This window comes from Stenella coeruleoalba, assembly GCF_951394435.1.
Source record: "Stenella coeruleoalba genome assembly, chromosome: 15".
Taxonomy (NCBI): Eukaryota; Metazoa; Chordata; class Mammalia; order Artiodactyla; family Delphinidae; genus Stenella; species Stenella coeruleoalba.
In genome coordinates, this window is record NC_137161.1 from 26,268,992 (window position 1) to 26,290,774 (window position 21,783).

The 21,783-nt window shown below is 50.0% G+C and overlaps 1 protein-coding gene across 1 annotated transcript in view; it reads right to left on the reverse strand.

Annotated features, from left to right (window-relative positions):
* Positions 1-378: 378 nt before the first annotated feature.
* Positions 379-21,783, reverse strand: part of TM9SF4 (transmembrane 9 superfamily member 4) — a 56,733-nt gene continuing 35,328 nt past the window's right edge. Inside the window, exons 7-18 of the mRNA XM_079945752.1 lie at positions 20,551-20,669; positions 20,337-20,448; positions 18,939-19,009; positions 14,407-14,539; positions 12,901-12,982; positions 12,729-12,804; positions 9,817-9,900; positions 8,099-8,274; positions 7,540-7,603; positions 6,237-6,356; positions 5,336-5,425; positions 379-2,314 (exon numbers count right to left, since the gene is read on the reverse strand). Coding sequence (XP_079801878.1) covers positions 2,165-2,314; positions 5,336-5,425; positions 6,237-6,356; positions 7,540-7,603; positions 8,099-8,274; positions 9,817-9,900; positions 12,729-12,804; positions 12,901-12,982; positions 14,407-14,539; positions 18,939-19,009; positions 20,337-20,448; positions 20,551-20,669 — 1,277 coding nt within the window. The 3' untranslated portion in view covers positions 379-2,164. The remainder of the gene's footprint in view (positions 2,315-5,335; positions 5,426-6,236; positions 6,357-7,539; positions 7,604-8,098; positions 8,275-9,816; positions 9,901-12,728; positions 12,805-12,900; positions 12,983-14,406; positions 14,540-18,938; positions 19,010-20,336; positions 20,449-20,550; positions 20,670-21,783) is intronic.

Here is a 21,783-nt window from a genome sequence, read left to right on the forward strand (position 1 = left end):
GCTTTAGGCTGTGTGACCCATTTCCACTGCCTGCAGCTGAAGGTGTCTTACATGACAGAGAGGTGAAGTGAGTTAGCAGCAAAATACTGGAGCTGGAAATCGTTTAAAAGCCAGGTCTCACTGCTACCAAAGCTCACACATGATTACCACCTCCTACTTGTGGGACCAGAGGGGCATGCTTAGTGATTCAGTATCAAGGGGCTAAGCAGATGGCAGAGGCTATGAACAAGCACCAGGCAGGGGAAGAGCAGTGGCCTGGGCCCTAGAGAGCCTTGACACGAGACCGAGCTTTGAGGGAAACCACTCAGCTCAGCACATTTGGGGAATTTGTCTCACCTCAGACCCTTAAAGAGGTTCAAGAGACATGACAACAGGACAATGACATATTTATTTACAATTGGACCAAAAAAAGGCATACAGGCGTCTTTTAATTAAAAATAATGATGATGATGATTTAAAAAGTCAGAAAAATCGATGCTGTTTGAACCCTTTATGAGGAGTCCGTTTCCCCACTCCCCCCAAAAAGAGAATCTCTTAGGGAAAAAATCCAAAATTCGAATGAAGAAGACTCCATTATCATACTCTACTGCTTGGGTTCCCTTTCCTCCAACCTGATTCTTGGTGGACGCCGCCGCTTGGCACTGCGGAGTCGCTGTGAGGCAAGGTTGAGAAGATCACCGGTTTGACTGGTGGAGCTGGTGAGGGCTGCTGGGAGAGTGCGGGGGGAGGGCGGCGGGGAGGGTGGTGTGTTCCTAGCTCAGCCAGCATCCTGAGCTTTGTCTTCCTCAAGGGGCTGCAGCCAGGGTGAGTGGCTGCTACTTGAACCCTAACCCCAGGGTGGGTTTGGTCTCTTGCAGCTTAAGAGCAGACGTCTTGTGACACGCACGGGGGCGGGGGGTGGGTTAGGAGAAGTGGGCGCTGACAGGGGAGCCAGGCCTGCACGTCAGCTCCTCTTTCTTAGGCTCCTTGCCTATTCCTGGGACTCGGGGAAGGAATGACAGAACTTACTTTCCATCTTCCTTCTCGCAACCAGTGTTCTGGGTGTTCCTCAAAGGAGACAAGAACTCAGACAGGAGGTGGAGGGGAGGGGTCTGGCTAAAAGAGCTGTGTATGGGCACTAAGGCTGGGGGATGTCAGGGAGAGTGCCTCTTCCCAGCCACCTAAAGGAGGGGATCTGCGGTCTCCAGGCCTTGTCCCGCCCTGGAAATGGAGGAGAGGGCCCACCCTAGCACACTCTGCAAAGAGCAGCGACCCCCACAAGGGAGGGGCTGAGGAGCCTCCTGTGGGGTGAGGACCCTCAGCCCAGACACACACACATGGATGCTTGGTTTGGCTCTGGAAACACTTGGCCCTGGATCCAGGGTTTCTTGGCACGAAGACAGTTCATTGCAAGTCTCTCCTCCGGTCCAGAAAACTCTCACTGCTCTGAGCAGGGGCAACTCCTGCTGTCCTGGGGCATTTGGTGCCCAGTACTTCCAGGGGATTTCCTTGTAGCAACCAAGACCTGGGCTCCCAGTGACAAGATGACCGGAGGCCTGGCGGGAAGCCCCACCTCGAGCAGCCCTGGGAGGAGGCTGGGGAGGAGAGAAGAGGGAGGAAAAGGGGCTGGAAGAGGCTGGTTGGCACTGAGGATGCGTGTCCGGGCTGAGCTGTGCTTTGTCGCGGCATCAATGGCGAGGACGGGCAGCAAGAGGCTCCGAAATCTCGCTGGAGCCTGGCAGGCCCGGCGTTTCCTCTTCCAGTTAGTCGTGGGGTGGCCAACAGCCCTGAGGAACTGAGGTGGAGACAGTGACCAGAACCCAGTGTCTTGATGGGTTTATCCATCCTGGATCCATTTGTTAAAAAAACTAAGGAAAAAAGTCCAAACCAAAAATAAACCTGAATAAACAGGTCTGAGAGTTCCTGCTGGAGGGATCTTAGCACTGAAGAAAAACAACCCACAAAAAACTCATCCCCAACAGAACTGGAATAAGATGATGAAGAAAAATGCAAGATTTATCTATAGGCCCTCCCGCCCCCTATGCAGCCCCAGGATCCAGGAACACTGTGCCAGGAGTTACATTCCAAACGAGCAGGAGTTATTTTATTTTACGTGCCTGCAGTTCCCCACGCGGGGTGGCTTCCTGTCCGTGGATGGAGTGGGCCAGGCCACGGTCCACCCCCATCAGTCTATCTTCACAGCAGCGTAGATCTTGCGGACAAACATGTAGGCTGCATAGAAGCCGATGGTGCCCGTGAGAAGCCAGAAGGACAGGACCATGAGGGCCGTGTAGCCAAAGTAGAGGAGCGAGGGAATGAACTCGACGATGTCCAGCTGGGGCATGAGCAGGGGAGAGAAGAGAGGGGACACGCTTAGTGCCAGCCTGCCGTGGCCAACTGGGTGTCCCCCTACCTTCTCACTGATCTCGTGGTGAAGCTGAAGACTGGCAAGGGGAAGGGGCCTGCCCCAGGTGGGCAGCGAGGGGCAGGTGGGTCTCACAGTCACGGTGGACCTTCAGCAGTACCAGGGCCCGTGCACTGCCTTGGATGCTCACCACCACCATGGTAGGTTATTAACCCACTTTACAGATGGGGCACAGTTACACAGCCGGGAAACAGAAGGAGCTGGGATTTGAACCTGGGGCTAGAGGGCTAAGAGCCCAAGGCCCAAATCCATTGACTCAGGACATTTCCTGCGGGGGTAGGAGGGAGTGGGAGTCTTCCTGGGGAAGGGCCTGGGAGCTCGCTGGGAGATGGGGCTGACCTCAGGGGCCAGTGCCAGAATGACAAAGGCAGCAATGGCCATAGCTGTCACTTCCTCACTCGCCACAGTCCCCAGAACAGTACAGTGAGACTCCTGGATGCTGGAGCACAGGAAGTGGGGGCAGGAGAGAGGCGTCCAGGGCTCCTGGCTTTAGGAACAGAGAGCCACCATGAGCCTGTCTCAGCCTACAGTCCTGTCCATCTGAGTGCGCTCTGTCACTTTCGTTACTCTCTCATGGGGATTTTTATCTTGCAGCATTTGAACTCCTTTGCAGAGTTCTGAGGCCTGGGCAGGGATGCTAGGGAATCTGGGGTGTGGTGGGGTTTGCTGGGCCAAGTGGAACTAATCTAGGACCTTGGTATTAAGACCTGCCCAGCCCACCAGGGCCTGAGTGGGGCCTGTTCTAGGGCTCATGGGAAGACAAATGGCCACAAAATGCCAGGAGCCCAGAAGAAAACAATAAGGGTCACTGTTTGAGACCGTCTCCCTGAAGTCAAATGTCCTCAAACTAGGGGTGAAGGCCATGTTTTCCAGCTCAACTGCCTATGTCTCCTTTTATGAGCTTTCTTACGGCTGAAGATGGGGTGAAGGTGAGGGGGGAAACAGGGCAGTGGTAAATCCAGTGGTAAAACCAGGAAAGGGATGAGGCAAAAAGGCAGCGCTGGAAAGTTCCTTAGAGTTCAGACAGGCCAAGGCCACCATTTTACAGACAGGGCTCTGGGGCTGGAGGAGGTTTTTAGAGCAGAGAAGAAAGGCTGGGCCACAGGCAGGAAGGGCAGGAGGCTGAAATGTGACCCTTGTGTAGGCGGCTATGGTAGCAGGTTTTGCTTGCCCAACACTGGCTCCTGTCTTCCTTCTTCCTGGTGTCTCGGGTACCCACTCCCTACTTTGTGGTCCTATTGGGGCTGTCGGTCCTAATACAAAACCTAAGCTAGTCAATCAACGTATGCCATCCTACTGGACATGAAGAACAGTGAGGGATGGCATGTAGCCTGGGCGAATGAGTGTCTTCCCTGGGGTTTATAACATAATGATAGAAGAAAGATGTTCTTTTAGTTCTAGAGCTGCAAAGCTGAGAAAAGGAGACTCTAGGGCTGCTATTGGTCATCCTTCTATTTGTGGAAAGATCCTGCCTACAGATTGAAGCCAAGAAAACACACACAGAGCTGAGGAATAAACACAGAGCCCTGATACCATCTGAGCTGCTGGATCTAACCAAGCCTGAAGCTAGAACTCCAACTTCTTATTAAACTTACATCAGCCAAAACATTCTCTTTTTTGCTTAAGCCAGTTGGGACTGGTTTTGGTCACTTTCCATTCAAAATAGTTCTGATTAATAAGGGCTGTAGAGAAGGGAAATTAGATTTGTTCTGCAGGATTCCAGGAACAAGACTGTGGTCTGAAGATGGAATTTACAGGGAGGCAGATTTCAGTGTGACTTAAGGAAGGCCTTGATAATGACAGGAGCTATCCAAAGAGAATGGGAGCATCAGGAGGGAGTGACTTCTGTTGCTGGATGTGCCAGGGCAGAGGTCAGCGAGCTTTTTCTTAAAGGACCAGATTATAAATAGTTTAGGCCACGTGGCCTCTGTCAAAACTACTCCACTCTGCCATTGTAGTGTAAAAACAGCCTTGACCATATGTAAATGAACAAGCGTGGCTGTGTGCCAATAAAACTTTGTTTACAGAAGCAGGCCTGCTGGCCCATGGGCGTACAGTTGGCTGGCCCCTGAGCTAGATGATCACTTGCTGGGATCGCTGGAGAAGAGGGCAGTCCGCAAACTGGAAGCGGGGGTGCGGCACCGCACTCAAATATCTGGACAGTCCTTTCCAACCTGACGTTTTTGGGAAAGGGAATTCCAAGCTTCACCCAGCTGACGTATGCCTCTAGTGTGGGAATACACCCTGGTTATGAGCAGAGGACTTCTCGGTTTGGGGTCCTGGATACCCAAAGTACAGCGGGTAAAACTGTCTTCAGCGTAAGCTCCAGAGGTAACATGGGGTCCGCCAGAGTGACCCCAGACTCCTCTCAATGGCCCATCTGGTTTGTGTTACACACAAATCTAATAAGCCTGCTGTGGGGATCTGTATTCTTACTCTTACGTCACTCTTTGGGGACGGTGAGCTCTGTGAGTATAGCCGAGTTCCTAAATCTGGGCGCTAAAGCCTACTTCAGCAGTTTCTGCTTTTACCTTTATTAACTCTTCTCATTTACTTTCATTCTTTCAAGTTACTGTTCTTTTTTTTTTTTTTTCTGTCATCTTGAGGTGAACACTGTATTAGTCTCTCTTATTTCCTCTTAAAAGCACTGTAAGGTGATATACTCCCTTTAAGTTCTGCTTTGATTGTATCTCACAGGTTTTGCATACAACATTCTCATTGTCATTTATCCTGAAGGCTTTTGTCACCCAAACATACTCTCTTTCCTAAAAAGATTATGTTCTAAGAGCAGTAACAGTTCTAGGATGACTTTGGTCCTCCTCATTCTTGGCAGAAAAGTAAGACTTAGACACTTAGGGTTTTTCCCCAGCACCCTCCCCGCCACAATCCTGCCCTGAAAGGGCTAGGGGGCTCCCTCATGCAGGGTGGTACCTTGTTAACAAAATAAAAGATGGCATAGACCAGGACATAGAATGCAGATCCCCCGGAGACTAGGAAATTCCTCCACCACCAGCGGTAATCCTGAGGAGGAAACAGAGAAGGGTCATAGCTGTCTCCAGGCAGAACCTCTTCCCCAAGTTTCAGAGCTGCCTGAGGAACTAAAGACCCTGGGTAAGAACTGTAATATTTGGGGTGATGCGAAGCTTTTTATACCGTGACTGTGATGGTGGTTACACAACTGTAGGCATCTCTAAAAACTTACAGAACTGTAGATTAAAAAGGGTGAACTTTACTGTTTATAAATTATATCTCAATTTAAAAAAATCAGCAACAACAAAAGAACACTATTAACAACATTAGCATTTCTTGAGCAAACGCTCACCACGTGCCACATATTGTTCTAAGTGCTCTATGTGAATCAGCTCATTGAATCTTCGCAGCAGCCCTGTGAGCTAGGCCCGGAAGGCACACGGAGGTTAAACGACGGCCCGAGATCCAGAGCTACTAACAGAGGAGCCAGCGTTTCAGCTCAGGCTGTCTGTCCCAGAGCCCTTGTTTTGCCCATCAAGAGCTAGTCCCCACATGGAGGGCAGGTCACCCAAACTGCATCAGCTGTTGAAGAAACCACTACTGGAGTGGACTCAGTACGGACGAGTCTACTGTCGTTAGGTCGTGGTGACTTCCCTGCAAGACTATGCAGTGAGGTAGGGATCATTAACTCTAGTCTACAGCTGAACAAATGGAGGCTCTGCAAGGGGAAGTGATGTACATGCCCAAGACCTCATGGCCAGAAGAGGCAGGACCACAGGAGAAACCCAGACAGCCTCACTGATCCAATTCAATACTGGACCCAGCTGCCCCCACCCCAAACTGCCGGCCCAATTCCCCTCACCTCTGCACACAGCTGGAAGTATACCATGACGATGCTGATTTGCGAACAGGACACCACCAGGATGATGAAGACGAGGAACAGGAAGCCGAAAAGGTAATAGAACTGATTCTCCCAGATTGCCTGTGGATATACCGCAGCCGGCCTTCAGGTAGCCTGCCCCCACTCCCCTGGCATTCCCTGCTTGTGCTCGGGAACTCCATCCCTTAGTCAGGACTGGCAGGATTGGAGACACCATCATGACACCACTGGGGCCTGTGAGCCTGGCTCGTGGCTGACTGGTCTCTCCTCCCTGGAGCAAAAGGTTCCTAGGGAGGGGCTGGGGCATGGCTGATCCTGAGATGGGTGGCCCCCGCCTGAACTCAGCAGCTTGCGGAAAATAATGAATCCCACCCCAATCAAAATTACACGGCAGCCGCCATGACCTGGGGCAGCTCACCACGTGCCAGGCATAGTGTTACGTGCTTTACGTACACCACCACGTGTCAGCCTATGAAAGCATGGCATTTTACAGTGAAAGACGTCACGGTTCAGAGAGGCTGGTGATTGGCCCAGTGTCACACAAACAGAACAGATGTAGACTCCCTGCCCAGGCAGCCAACCCGTCCTAGGCAGGGCTGGGTGGGCGAGGGGGTCTCCGTAGGGACAGGCTGGGCCACTCCAGAGGAGTGGATGCTTGTCCAGCACTGACTTATTGCAAGACCCTCCCTCCATGCTAGGCGCTGAGCTGGGTCAGCTGGACTTAGATGGCTCTGAAGAACTGTTCTGCCAACTTTGGCATCTGCCAATCTTGGCATGCCTGGGAGAGGAGTAATCATCATTACAACAGCAGCTACAAGTTAACAAGCATTTCCTGAATGCCAGGCGCTGTGCCTTTTATAGACGTTATCACGTTCCAGCCTCATGATGATCCTGGGAATTAGGCATCATCCCCCCACTTTCCTAGGAGTTTTGAGTAACTTAGGTAAAGACACGTAGGGACCCAGAAGTCAAAGCAGACGCAACAATGATATTAATAATGGTGGTGACTGACTGCAATACTGCTAAAGCAGCCAAAGCAGCTTCTGTTTACTGAGCCCTTCCCACACCAGACCCCGTACATGTGGCACATCTCACGTACCCTTCCAAGCTGTCCCGAGAGGCAGGACTGTTACCCTATTTTAGGGCAAAGAATGGGGGCTCTGAGAGGCTAAAAGGTCTGTCTGAAATGTCACAGGCGGTAAGAGGCAGAGCACCTAAGTGGAGGGGTAGGGACTAGGCTAGTGCGGGTGAAGGTGAGGGGTGGGGAGCAAGTAGCAGTACTCACACTGAAGATGAAGAAAAGCTCGATGAACATGGCGCCAAAGGGCAGGATCCCAGCCATGAGAATGCTGCAGAGAACGGGAGGGTTAACAATGCTGGGAGGCCTGGGCCGCTGGAAGCTTCGGGCTCCCTCCTGAGCCAGCAAGACTGAGAATGCTTCCACTGTCTGGTGGGTCTAAATCTTTCGGCATGCTTTTGTACCATTATAGCCTCTCAAGAGGTGGGCATCATTCTCCCTATTTTATAGATGGGAAAACTGAAGTACAGAGAGGTGGCGCGACTTGCCCAAGGTCCAAGGTAGTCTTTACCTGTCACCCTGCACCTTTCCACTCCACCCCTTCCCTGGCCAACACCGAGTCTGGCTACAACTTGGTCCTCTCTATCTTGGAGTGAAGCTAAGCTTTCAGGAAGTCTACTAGAGCCAGCCGGGGCTGCAGGAGCACCTGTCATAGCCCCCACAGGGGGAGGGTACCCCTGTCCATGTCTTTCCAAGGAGATGGCTCAGGGGAACGTTGGCCTTGCCTACTCCAGAAGCCCCCGCCCGGCCCTTGCCGGAGACTCACCCCACGAATCGGTTCATGTACCACCGCTGCTCAGGGATCTGCCGGGGAATCTGGTTGGTGCGCACAGGGTTGTCATATGGCTGCTTGCGGAAGCCGAAGTAGTAACCCAGGTAGACAAGGGGCAGGGAGATTCCGAACCACATGCATAGCAGGGCCACCATGGTGGGGAAGGGCACCTGTGGGCACAGCACCGTGAGGCTCCACAAGCCCTGAAGCCCAGGCTGGGGTCGTGCAGGGGGAGGGGGGACCTTCTGGGTCCCAGGGCAGGAAGGGCACAGCAGGACCACCATGGTGGGGAAGCTCCTGCAGACACGCCCCCCCACAGGGCTCCTGGCCAGACTGTCCTGGGGCTGACCCCAGCCCCGGGAAAAGCAGAGGGCAGATGGAGGGCCAGTTGAGCCATGAAGTGAAGGAACCACGGCATCCTACAGGAGCTTGTCACCAGGGAGGACGTGGGGAAAGAACAAGGAAGGAGGGGCTGAGAGCATGAAGGGGAGAGGAAGGGCCGGAATGAAGAGAAATTACGTGTGGTCTGTTAAGTGAAAACGAAGGGGAAAATACAGAAGTGCACAAATAGTGCATTCCCAATTTCGCTCAATGAAAACACCACAATATACCACGAAGTGAAAAAAGCAGGATATAAAACTGTATGTAGAGAACTCCATTTTAATAAAAACACCCCAATACTTATATGCATACATGCCTGGAGAGGCCTACACCAAACAGTTAACAGCATTTCCTCAGATGGAGTATGGGGCTTTGGAATTGATTTTTCATTTTTTTTTAAATTCCCCTCTGCACAGTCTGAGGTTTTTACAACTCACACAAAATGGAAGAAATGAATTAATCTTTGTAAAGTGTTCAGAACAATACTTATTCCAAAGTAAGCACTATAAAAATGTTTGCTATTAGTTTATAATTTTACGATTACATTATTCCATTTTAAATATATCTAAAAAGAGGTTAAAAGACTGCAAAAACAGGGAATTCCCTGGCAGTCCAGTGGTTAGGACTCTGCGCTTCCATTGCAGGGGGCACGTTTCCTTTCTAAAATTTCTGCAATGAGTGTTTATAGTGAGCAGCTGGTAACTGGGAGAAAAATGTTGAGAGAGAGAAGGGAGACAGGTATAAAAAAGAGGAAGTGAGAGGAAGAGCATGACCCTGTCTTTCCTGAGGGCAGCTCCCTGGACCGCTGGGGAGGACCCAGTGCTCCGGCAGCCCGGACTGCAAGCCTCACCCAAGCACCTTCTGTGGGCACCTGCCAGTGGAGGGGAGGCCGTTCTCTCCGCTGAGGCCGGGATGGCAAACACCTGCCCCACCTCTCCCGCAGCTAACCCATCAAGACCATCTCCCCACCCCCAGCTGAGTCCACAATCCTCACGGGGGGCTGGTGCTGAGCTCGGGGCAGGGACACTAGGAGGAGAGCGTTGTTTTGGGAGACTGACCTCATCAAGTCATACCAAGCAGCTTTCCCTTGGTTGAGACGAGGGAAATTCCCCAGTTGGCCCCTGGACTGTGGAAATCTCCCTTTAGAGAAGTGAGCTTTGGTCAACTGTGTGAAAGAGCCCACAGGAAGGGCAAGACAGATGGACGCATAGGGATGGAGAAAACGTGGCCAGCCCTCTGGGGCTTTAGAAAAGGGAAGGAAGCAGCAGGAAGTGACCTGCAGGAATGGGCCTGAGCACAGCTGGCCCTCCCTTGCTGGGGAGGGCACTTACCGCCCCTGATGAGTGCTTTCCCCAGATGAAGCAATTCAATACGAAGCAGATGCCAAAAACCACGCCAGGGTACAATGTCGCCGTCTGGAAGCAAGAGAGACCAGGCTGGGGAGCTGTATCTAGGGAGAGCTCCCACCTGCCCCATCAGGGCTCCCCGACTAGAGGTTCTCAAGCCCTCCCTGTCCTGTAGGACTCAGCTCAAGGATAAACCCTTCCAGAAAGCATTCCCTGACCCCCAGACTAAGCAAGCCTCCTGCTCTCTATCCTTTTGGATCCCTGAACCGCACCGTCCTCGCCCTCATCCGTGTTCGTAATCATGTGCTGTTGTTACCCCCACAGACATAAGCTCTTGGGAGGATCAGGTCCTGCTCACTGATGTGTTCCCAGCACTCAGAGCACAGTAGTGTTCAATAAGCATTTGTTGAATAGGAATGATCAAATAAAAGTTTTACTAAACACGTAGGTCTGGGCCTCAACCCAAACTGTCCAGAGTGGTGGGTAAGCTTTCACTGAGTCTTAGGGGCGGTGGGTGCTCGCCTCCACATGAATCCATCATCTCACCCAATCCTCACTACAGGCCTAGATGGGAAGCACTGTCACTACCCCTTTTCAAGAAGAGGACAGAGGCCCAGTAACGTTAAATACCCCACACCCCAACTTCACACAGTCAGTTAAGGGTGGAGCAGAGATTCAAACCCAGGCAGTCTGACTCCAGAGGCCCTGCTCCTGACGCCCTGCGGTGTATTCTATCCAGTCAAGACTTCTGGGGCTGGGGCTCAGGCACTGGGAACCAAAGCCCTAGACCTACAGTGAAGCCTCCTTTACTACTGCGGCTGCCGGAGCACCCAAGAGGGTCTGCCCGTGAGGCCTGAGGCTCCCTGCAATCTGGTGCTCAGCTTCACGGCCAGTTTTATTTACCTTTAGCCTGTAGCCTCCCACACCCACTAACTGGCCACTGCTCTCCACGTCCCTGACCCCGGGCCTTCATGAGGTAGAGTCATCAGCATCTCAGGGATCTGCCGTCTGAGGGCCAGTGCTGAACCAGTGGCCTTCTGTATACAGTCTCCTTCCAACCACACAACGACCTGAGACTTAGGTGCAACCAGTCCCCACTGGAGAGATGGGGAAACCGAGGCTCAGAGGGCTGGTCAAGGTTACCAACCAAGGAAATAACGGAGCCAGGACTGGGATCCCGGAGATTCCAGAACCTGAGGCCTCCTTGCTGGCTGCTTCCATCCAGTTGAAACCCTCCTCTCCGAGGCCCAGCTCAAATGTCATTTCCCCCCTTCCTGTGTGTTCCTACTTTACTCTGCTGTGTAGCAGAGAACTCCTCGTCTGTCCTCCTGGCTGAAATGTATGGACTGAGCACTGTGCTAGATACCAGGAAGAACAGGAAAAATGTTCAGACCCATAAATGGAGAACAACATAAGTGGCACTCATAGGCACAAGGCTCTGCCCAGGCCCCCCTGGGGTGCCAAGGGGGACCCTGAAGTTAGAATCGGTGGGGGAGGAAGAGTGACCCCGGACCTAAGACTTAGCTGCCCACGCAGAGGCTGGAGGAGAGAAGAGCAGTTGTACACCTGCACGGCTGCGGCTGCAGCAGAGGCCCGCCTGTGGAGCGATGCGGAGCTCCACACCAGGGAAGGGTCAGAATCTTGCAGGGAAACTGAGGAGGCCTAGGACGGCCAAGGGCCCAGGCAGGAGGGAAAGATGCCTGAACCTGGGCAGGAGTCCTGGGGATGGAGATGGGAAGGAATTCGTGGACTATCTGGCAGGAGAACCATCCACACTTGATGTATGAGAGGAGGCGGGGGCGCTAGTGAGTAGGAGGAAGAAGGGGAGCCACCCAGGTGACTGCCTTGGGGGCCCGGGTGGATGATGGTGCCACTGGATGCAGGGAGCAGGTTTGGGGCAGAGAGACAGGGTTTGCCGTGGCACCAGTACAGGGAGACTTGGAGGGTATCTGGTGGGAGACCTCATCAGGGAAGTCTCACCAGGTGAGGAGAGGGCTGGGTTTTACAGCTCTGAAGATCCCTGGGTCTTAGCACACAGTAGCCTGAGAAAAACACCTGATGTGTCAAGAATTTAGGAAACTCTTTTTGATCTTTCTAGAACAACCACTGTCACAGCTCTTCTATACTGAGGGCTTATTAACTGCCAGGGGTATTTGCCAGAGCTGGGATAGCCTGAGTTCCCCTGCTCTTTTGATAGCTGTGAGAATGGTTTCAGAAGGCCTGGGTCTAGAGGCTTCTCTGAATTTGGCACCAGGGGTTTCCCTGGTCCTCTAAGGGCTCACTTGCTCTGGGAGAAGGGGCTCAGGGCTCCCTGGGAGGCAGGGTCCACTCCCAGGCATCCTCTGGTTTCTGTGGTCTTTTCTGCAGCCAAGAACTCTCCTCACCACCAGGAGGACAGTGAACACCAGAAGCTGACCTTATTGAAGAGGCACAGAGGCCCCAAAGTCTGGAAAACAGGCTGACGGTGACGTGGGGCCTGGCTTCTCCCGCCCCTGGCAGGTAATTCTCTCCTTACTCTGCTGGGTAGGGTGTTCTCACAGCTGCCCTGCTGATCAGGTTTTGACCTTAAACTTTGACACCTGGGATGGTGTCTAAATCCTGTTATTCTGAATCCCCTATTTCTTCTTGTGCTTGAGCCATGGGACAATGTAGGCTAAAAATCATCTAAGTTCAATTCCCTCTTTTCATGGATGCGGCTACTAAGGCCTCAGAGGTAAGCACCCAGGGGTGAGAGCCCAGCTCTCCTGGCCCTTGGGTGTGCTCCTCCCACCCATCAGGCTGCTGCCCAGCACCTGGCCCTAAACCCCCACCAGAGCCTGCTTATGCTGCTCTCGAGGAGCCCAGGAGGAAGCTTCTTGGCCTCGCAAGAACACGGGGAGGAGGGTTGGGACACTTACACAGAAGGCTCCTTTCTTCCACCGATGGCCTTTTAGAGTGCGGTACAGACGGCCGGCGGAAAATCCACCAAACACCCTGTGGGGAGATGGAAGGGATCCACACCAAGGGGACCTGTTAGCTGCAGTGCAGGCAGCCGGCGCCAGCCCTGGGACCCCACTCATGCACACGTACCCCATGAACATGAAGAGGAAGCAGGCCGTGGTCATGAGAGCTCCCCGGCTGGAGGGTGACAGCATCCCAAGCATGGCCACAACTGAGGAGGGAGGGGCAAGAGAGGGAAAGTCAGGGTCTCTAGGCCCCAAGGCCCCGTCATGGGCTGGCTCACAGAGCCCCAGGGCAGGTGAGGCTAGATAAGGCTCCCTACTCCCTCTCCCTACTTTACTGGAGAAGACTGGGTCTTAGTTGGGGTTCAGAGGGGTGCAGCAGTTGCTGGGCCATGGCTGGCTGCGTCTTTTTCTTTTTTAAAAAAATTTATTTGATTTTAATTTATTTTTGGCTGTGTTGGGTCTTTGTTGCTGCGCGCGGGCTTTCTCTAGTTGCGGTGAGCGGGGGCTACTCTTCATTGCAGTGCTCGGGCTTCTCATTGCGGTGGCTTCTCTTGTTGCGCAGCACGGGCTCTAGATGCGCGAGCTTCAGCAGTTGTGGCTCGAGGGCTCTAGAGTGCAGGCTCAGTAGCTGTGGCGTGTGGGCTTAGTTGCTCCGCGGCATGTGGGAATTTCCCGGACCAGGGCTTGAACCCGTGTCCCCTGCATTGGCAGGCGTATTCTTAACCACTGTACTACCAGGGAAGCCCCATGCATCTTAATGGTAATGGCCAGCCCACAGAGCACTTGCAACCAACCAGGCACTGAGCTGAGAGCATTACGAATGCCAGCTCACTGAATCTACCTCATCAGCCCTCTGAGGCGGTTAGTTCCCACATTCCTTAGATGAGGAAACTGTGGCTCACGAGGTTAAATGAGAGGCTCACAGAAGTTAAATGACTTGTCCAAGGTCACAAAGCTTGGAAGCATGAGGCTGAGACAGAAATTTAGGCAGATAAGTTGCTAAGAGATTAGATTTTGAAAGTTCTCATCACAAGAAAAAAAAATTGTAACTATGCGAGGTGATGGATATTAACTAAACTCACTATGGTAATCATTTTGCAATATATACATATAATATCAAATCATTATTTTGTATACCTTAAACTAATACAGTGTTATATGTCAGCAAAAAAAAAAGTTAAAATGGTTAAAAAAAAAAATTTAGGCAGATTGATTTCAGAACTGCCTGTAACTACTATATATTCATTTTTGGGGGTGTTTTCTGAGAAAAAAGACCTGATTCCAGTCCTAATCCTGGTGCTGAAATGGGTAAGTCACTTAATGCCTGGCTGCAAAAGGAGGCCAACCTCAGAGTGCTGATACATGGCTTCACTGGTGGTGTGGATGTCGGGGGCTATCGATGGTGCTGGCAAGATCTGAGGAGGAGCAAATCACCAGGGCCTGTGGCTGAGAGGACCAGCCCTCTTGCTGGGATGGACGGCTCTGTCTGGCCCAGAGATGTTGACATGCCCCCCTGCCCCAGGAAGGGAAGCCCACCCTTTTCTCAGACTCAGGCCTGTGCTGCGCTGGTGAGCACAGCTCACCCTCCCCAAACCCCCAGCCCACCTCCACCCCTGCCGGGCTTACTCACAGATGACAATGAGGATCATGCAGAAGAGCTGAATGCCCGAGCCCAGCAGGGAGCTGAGGATCATGGGGTACTGGGGGGGCCTGAAGACGTCGCCATGCACTAGCTTCCACCCGGACTCCTCCATCGTGTCTTCCTGCAGCAAAGGGCCAGAAAGCGAGGCTCTTCTTGGGCTCTGGAGAAGGCAGCTCCTGCAGGGACCACCCCCAAGGACCCACATCCTTGACCAGGGCTGAGGGTCCCTCAGGTGTCAACCAGCTCCACTCTGACACAGGAGTATAAGTGACATGAGAACGTATATCCCAGAGAACTGTCACACGGAAAAAGGAGGGCACAAACATGGGCTTACAGCTATACAAAAGGAAAATCTCCTCCCCACATTCCACAAACCAAATGCATGGAAAAATAATGTAAACCAGTACACTAAAATGTTAACTGTGATAGTTTTTGAGTGGTGTCTTTAGAAGCAAGTTATTATTTTTTTAACTGATTATAAAAGTAATATAGGCACACCTTATTTTATTGTGCTTCATTTTACAGCACTTCGCAGATACTGTATTTTTTACAAATTGAAGGTCTGTGGCAACCTGCATCAAGCAAGTCTATTGGCGCCATTTTTCCAATAGCATTTCCTCATTTTGTGTCTCTGAGTCACATTTTAGTAATTCTCACAACATTTCAAAATTTTTCATTATATCTGTTATAGTGTTCTGTTATCAGTGATCTTTGACTTTACTACTGCAATTGTTTTGGGGTGCCGTGACCTGTGCCCATATAAGATGGCAAACTTCATCAGTAAACATGTTCTGATTGCTCCACCAACCAGTTGTTCCCCCATCTCTCTCCCTCTCCTCCAGCCTCCCTATTCCCTGAGACATAACAATATTGAAATCAGGCCAATTAATAGCCCTATGCCTCTAAGTGTGTAAGTGAAAGGAAGAGTTGCCTGTCTCTCACGTTAAATCAAAAGCTAGAAATGATTAAGCTTAGCAAGGAACACGTGTCAAAGGCTGAGATTCCTGAAAACTAGAACTCTTTCACCAAATAATTAGCCAAGTTGTGAATGCAAAAGAAAAGTTCTTGAAAGAAATTAGAAGTGCTACTCCAGTGAATACAGGAATGATAAGAAAGCAAAACAGCTTTATTGCTGTTATGGAGAAAGTCTGAGTGGTCTGGATAGAAGACCAAACCAGCCACAACATTCCCTTAAGCCAAAGCCTCATCCAGAGAAGGCCTAACCCTCTTCAATTCTATGAAGGCTGAGAGAGGTGAGGAAGCGGCAGAAGAAAAGTCTGAAGCTAGGAGAGGTTGGTTCATAAGGTTTAAGGAGAGAATCCCATCTCCATAACATAAAAGTGCAATGTAAAGCAGCAAGTGCTGATGTAGAAGGTGGCTACGCTAAACATCAGATATTCCATGTAGACGAAACAGCCTTCGATTGGAAGAAGATGCCATCTAGGACTTCCATAGCTAGAGAGGAGAAGTCAATGCTTGGCTTCAAAGCTTCAAAGGACAGGCTGACTCTCATTAGAGGCTAATGCAGCTGGTGATTTTAAGTTGAAGCCGATGCTCATTTACCACTCCGAAAATCCTGGGGCCCTAAAGAATTATGCTAAATCTACTCTGCCTGTGCTCTAGAAATGGGGCAACAAGCCTGGATGATAGCACATCTGTTTACAATATGATTTACTGAATACTTTAAATCCACTGTTGAGACCTACTGCTCAGAAAGATTCCTTTCAAAATATCAAAGCTCATTGACAATGCGCCTGGTCATCCAAGAGTTCTGCTGGAGATGTACAATGAGATTACTGTTATTTTCATGCTTGCTAACACAACATCCATCCTGCAGCCCATGGATCAAGGAGTCATTTTGACTTTGCAGTCTTATTATTTAAGAAATACATTTCATAAAGCTATAGCTGCCATAGAGTGTGATTCCTCCGATGCATCTGGGCAAAGTAAACTGAAAACCTTCTGGAAAAGATTCACCATTCTAGATGCCATTAAGAACATTCGTGATTCATAGGAAGAGGTCAAAATATCAACATTAATAGGAGTTTTGAAGAAGCTGATTCCAACCCTCATGGATGGAATTGTGGGGTTCAAGACCTCAGAAGAAGTAATTGCAGATGCAGTGGAAACAGCAAGAGAACTAGAATTAGAAGTGGAGCCTAGGGCTTCCCTGGTGGCGCAGTGGCTGGGAGTCCGCCTGCCGATGCAGGGGACGCGGGTTCGTGCCCCGGTCCAGGAGGATCCCACGTGCCGCGGAGAGGCTGGGCCCATAAGCCATGGCCGCTGGGCCTGCGCGTCCGGAGCCTGTGCTCTGCAGCGGGAGAGGCCGCAGCAGTGAGAGGCCCGCGTAACGCAAAAAAAAAAAAAAAAAAAAAAAGAAGTGGAGCCTAAAGATGGGACTGAATTGCTGCCATCTCATGATAAAACTTCAACGGATAAGGAGTTATTTCTTACAGATAGGCAAAGAAAGTGGTTTCTTGAGATGGAATCTGCTCCTGGTGAAGATTTGTGAAGATAGTTGAAATGAAAACATAGGATTTAGAGTATTACGTAAACTTGGTTGATAAAGCAGAGGCAGAGTTTGAGAGGACTGACTCCAATTTTGAAAGAAATTCTGCTGTGGGTAAAATGCTATCAAACAGCATTGCATGTTTACAGAGAAATTGTCCATGAAAGGAAGAGTCAATTGATTTGGCAAATTTCACTGCTGTCTTATTTTAAGAAATCGCCACAGCCACCCCAACCTACAGCAACCAACACCCTGATCAGTCAGCAGCATCGACACTGAGGTGAGACGCTCCACCAGCAAAAAGATTAGGACTTGCTGAAGGCTCAGATGATGGTTAGCATTTTTAGCACTAAAGTATTTTTAAATTAAGGTATTTTTTTAGACATACTGCTACTGCACACTTAATAGACTGCAGTATAGTATAAGCATAAGTTTTATATGCACTGGGAAACCAAAAAATTTGTTTGACTCCCTTTACTGTGATAATCACTTTATTGTGATGGTCTGGAACTGAGCCCGCAATATCTCTGAGGTATGTCTGTATGTGCTCTTACTTGTGTAATAAGTAAAAAAATTTTTTTGATATATGGCATGATATTCAAATGAACAAAAAGTAGTAAATGAGTATTGTAGACAATTTTTTAAAAATCCAGAAAGACTGAACAAAAAATATAAAACTCATAAACATTCATAGATTAAAAAATAAATCAGAAAGATAGAGAAAATGATTTATATACTTAATAATACCGCTGTTTTGACATATTTCCTTCAGTCCTTTATGTATGTACATGTGCATATGTATATATAATTTTTAACAATAAAATACTGTATTTACTGTGTAACAATACTTTGTTATTTTAAGCTGATGTATGATCATGAGCATTTCCTTATGTCAATAAACACTCTCTACAATTACTATTTTAATGTTTGTACAATTTTTCATTGTATGGCTGTACCATAATATAACCAATCCATTATTATGGAATATCAGGCAATTTCCAGTTTATTTAAATGATAAGAAAGGCTGCAATAAATATTTCTAGACCAAATTTTCTTTTTTTAGACCAAATTTTTGTGGTTTTAATGCTTTCCTTAGGAAAATTCTAGAAGATAGTGTATCAAAACAAGTTAACTAGGACTTCCCCGGTGGTCCAGTGGTTAAGACTCTGCTTCCACTGCAGGGGGTGCGGGTTCGATACTTGGTTGAGGAACTAAGATCCCACAGGCCGCACCAACAGTTAAAAGTGCAGCCACATGTTAAAAACAAAACAAACAAACAAGTTAACTATTTGGCAGTTCATGATATGTGCTGCCAATTAATAACTTTTCAGAAATCTCCTAGTTTACACTTGCACGGGTGGCATGAAAAGGTGCTTATCTCACATTAACCCTGCCGGCAATTAGTACTATGTGTACGAATCTGTGCTAATTTGAAGGTCCAAAACTGTCTTCTCATGACTGTTGGACACTGCACGTTGGGGGCTTATCCCTGAGGTAAAAACAGTTTTTCACATGTTTACTGGCCATGTATGGTTCCTTGTCTGTAAATTTTTTGTTCATTATCACATTAGGGATTTTAGTGGTTTTTTTTTTTAGAGATTTTATACCAGTTCTTTTAACTATCATCTTTTAAAAAATTTGTTGCATATATTGTTTTGCCATTTCACTTTTCTGTTGTTTACATATCTTAACATGCAGGATTAAGGTAAAATTAATCCAGTTTTCTTTCTGTGATTTCTTCCATTGTTTTTACGCTTAGAAATTAGAAAGCCTTATCCCCATCGCTTTGGGTCATTAAACATTTTGTTTTCCTTTTCAATATTTGGTTTACGCTATGAATGATAACACACACACACACACACACACACACACACACACACACACACACACACACACACACACACACAGGCACGTGCGTGCATGTGCGCGTCCTGGTCTGGTAGGCCCAGAGCCCCACTGCTAGACTGCCCTCCCTCTGCAAGTCCATCCCTCCCCAGCCATGACCTCGTACAATGTCATCCTCCTTATTATAGTTGGCGATGTCCTTCCGGAGGGTCCGAATGATAATCATACTCAGGATGCCTGAAACAAACAGGGGCGGGAAGAAGAGGAGTGTCAGCACGGCCATCTGAGTCTTCTGTGCTGCTTGCCCTCCGGGCACACGTGGCTTCCTCTAGTGGGACCTGGCTATGCAGCCGCCTCAGGTTCTCTCCTGGGCATAGCTCCACCCCAGCTACAGGGCAGGGGAAACAGAGGGTCACCCCCCAAGAGGGGAAGAATGAGCTGCTGGGATGGGCGGAGGCAGTCACAGGACACCGCTTGTATTCCAGGGAGAACAGCATCCCAGCTCCTCCAGGGCTTGGTCCTTCCAGCCTCTCCAGCCTCACCTCCTCCCAGGCTCGCCTCTCACTTGCCTCTGGTTATTTGTTGCTTTTAGTTACCAGGTCACAGCCCCATCTCTCTCTCACCTGCGTGCCTGTAACCCAGGCTGTTCCCTTTACCCGAATGCCCCACTCTGTCCTGACTCCTACTCACACTTCAAAACATCTTCTCTTCTCAACACCCCAAACAGCTCAGAGGCACCCCCGTTTGTACTTGCACAGCACCCTGTTTACCTATCTAGGCAGCACAGCGTAGTGGTTGTAGGACCTTGAGCTAACTTAACACTTTTTGGCTTAGCTCACGGGGCTGCGAGGATGGGGATGCACTTAAGTGTTCATTAGCACAGCAGCTGGCCCCTGGGTAAATGTTTAATAAAGACAGCATTATCTTTACTTCTCCTGATACTGAAACGATCAGTTTCATTCTACCTCTGACAACCACCCTCACCCTGCTCAATGCCCTCTTGCCATCTGGCTTCTCACCAAGCCTGTCTCACTGCAGGGCCGTGACCCTTGCTGGAACCGTCTTTCCCTAGGTCTCTGAATGGTGGCTCCTCATTCAGAGAGGTCTTCTCTAAAGCAGCCGTCACCCTCTCCTCGACAGCCATGCATATGCTTCACAGCACTTAGCACTATCTGGAACCCTACTACTTCTGTGCTTTTCTGTCTCTCTCCTGCCACCAGAATACAGACCGTGAGGGCAGAGACTGGGTTGGGCTTGCTCAACACCATATCCAGCACGCGGCATGGGGCCCGAACAGGATGAGCAATGCCGAAACACTGTTGAATGAGTCAGTGAAGGTGTGCGTGAAGAGGCGGCGCAGCCTTCCCCTAGGGAGCTCTCCGGAGTAGAGGGTGAATCTTGTTTACCTCTGTGTACTGATGCCTTGCACAGAGCCCTAATGTCTGTTTTTGACCTATGCTTGGCTCCAAGAACACCCTAGAAGTCTCCTGGGAGTGATGTGACACCTCAGCCCCTCATCCCTCACCCCCTGTCCTCTCCACCCTCCAACCCATAGCTCTCTCACCTGACAGGAAGAAGACCACCACGACGGAGTTAATGATAGAAAACCAGTGGATCTGTACATCACTCATGGTCAGGTAAGTGTCCCAGCGAGAGGCCCATTTGATGTCACTCTCCTGGTGGTGGGAGGAAGCACTTGAGAGTCAGGCCTCCACCTTGATAACTGCTGCTTGGACCAGAGCCCTCCTCCCCTGCCGTGGGCTCCAGCCCCTTCTCACCTCCCAGTGCACAGAGTAGGTGAAGTACAGCTGATTCGCCTTGGTGGGGTCAATTTCTTGGGGCGAGGAGTTGGTACCCTCAGGCAGGGTGCATGAGCTCTTCTCGTCTGTTTTGAGGTCTGTGAGAGACAGAGACTCAGTCTGTTCCTGCAAGGGCTGGTGCCACTACCCAGGGTCTGTTCTGCGGGTGCCCTCAGAGGCAGCGTGCTGCGGAGCAGTGGCTGGGAGAACAGCTGGCAACTAGAGCTTTAAAACTGTGCTCCCTTGGGTGGGGTGGGGAGGGTGGGAGGGAGCCCCAAGAGGAAGGGGATATAGGTATATATAGAGCTGATTCACTTTGTTGTACAGCAGAAATGAACACAGCATTTTAAAGCAATTATAATCTAATAAAGATGAAAAAACAAAAAAAAAAAGAAACAAAAAACTGTGCTTCCCACAGCCCTGACTTTCCAAAGGGCCTTAGGGGCTGCAGAGAGGTGTATGTGGGGAGGGGTCTGAGTCCCTATTTAGTCAAACGAATTCTTCCTTCAATCAATTCAAGCATTCATTTGCTCATTCAATCAGTCCCATTCAACAGGCAAAAACAACACTGACTCACTCTCTCATACGTTCGCTCACTCATTTAGTCCCCAGAGTCCTGGCACTTTAGTAATTCAATCACTCCGATGCTTCCTTCCTTCATTTACACATTTGTTCATCCTGCTGTCTGTCCATTCATTCAACCAACATACAATAAATAAGCACCTACTATGTGCCAGGTACTGTGCTGGAGAGAAAGTGGTGAGAAAAGGAGACAGGGTCTCTAACTTCGAAGGGCCAGTGGGGGAGCAGCTGCTGTCAAACACGCACACAGTAAATGTCAAGCTGTAACCATGACACAGATGGGAGGGGAGGCAGTATGATGCCCCGGAAGGGCAGGGTCTATGTTTTACATAAGACTTCTGCGTATGACTTTGTTTGACTATGAGGTTCCACAGCTTAAAAAAGCTCCAGAAACTCACCACCACTGTGGACAAAAGGCCAGGCATGCGAAATGGAAGTCGCCCTGTGGCGAGCTAGCGCTGCCAGGCAAGGTGAGGCCGACCAGATCCCGTCAGGCCCACAGGGCTGCGCCTGGGCGCCCAAATTCCTGCACAGCTGTTGACCCGGGGCCAATCACTCACACAGAGGAGCGGAAACACTGAAAGCTGCTGCCCAGCAGCTCTGTCGGTACCCCTGCCCCTTGTGCTTCAT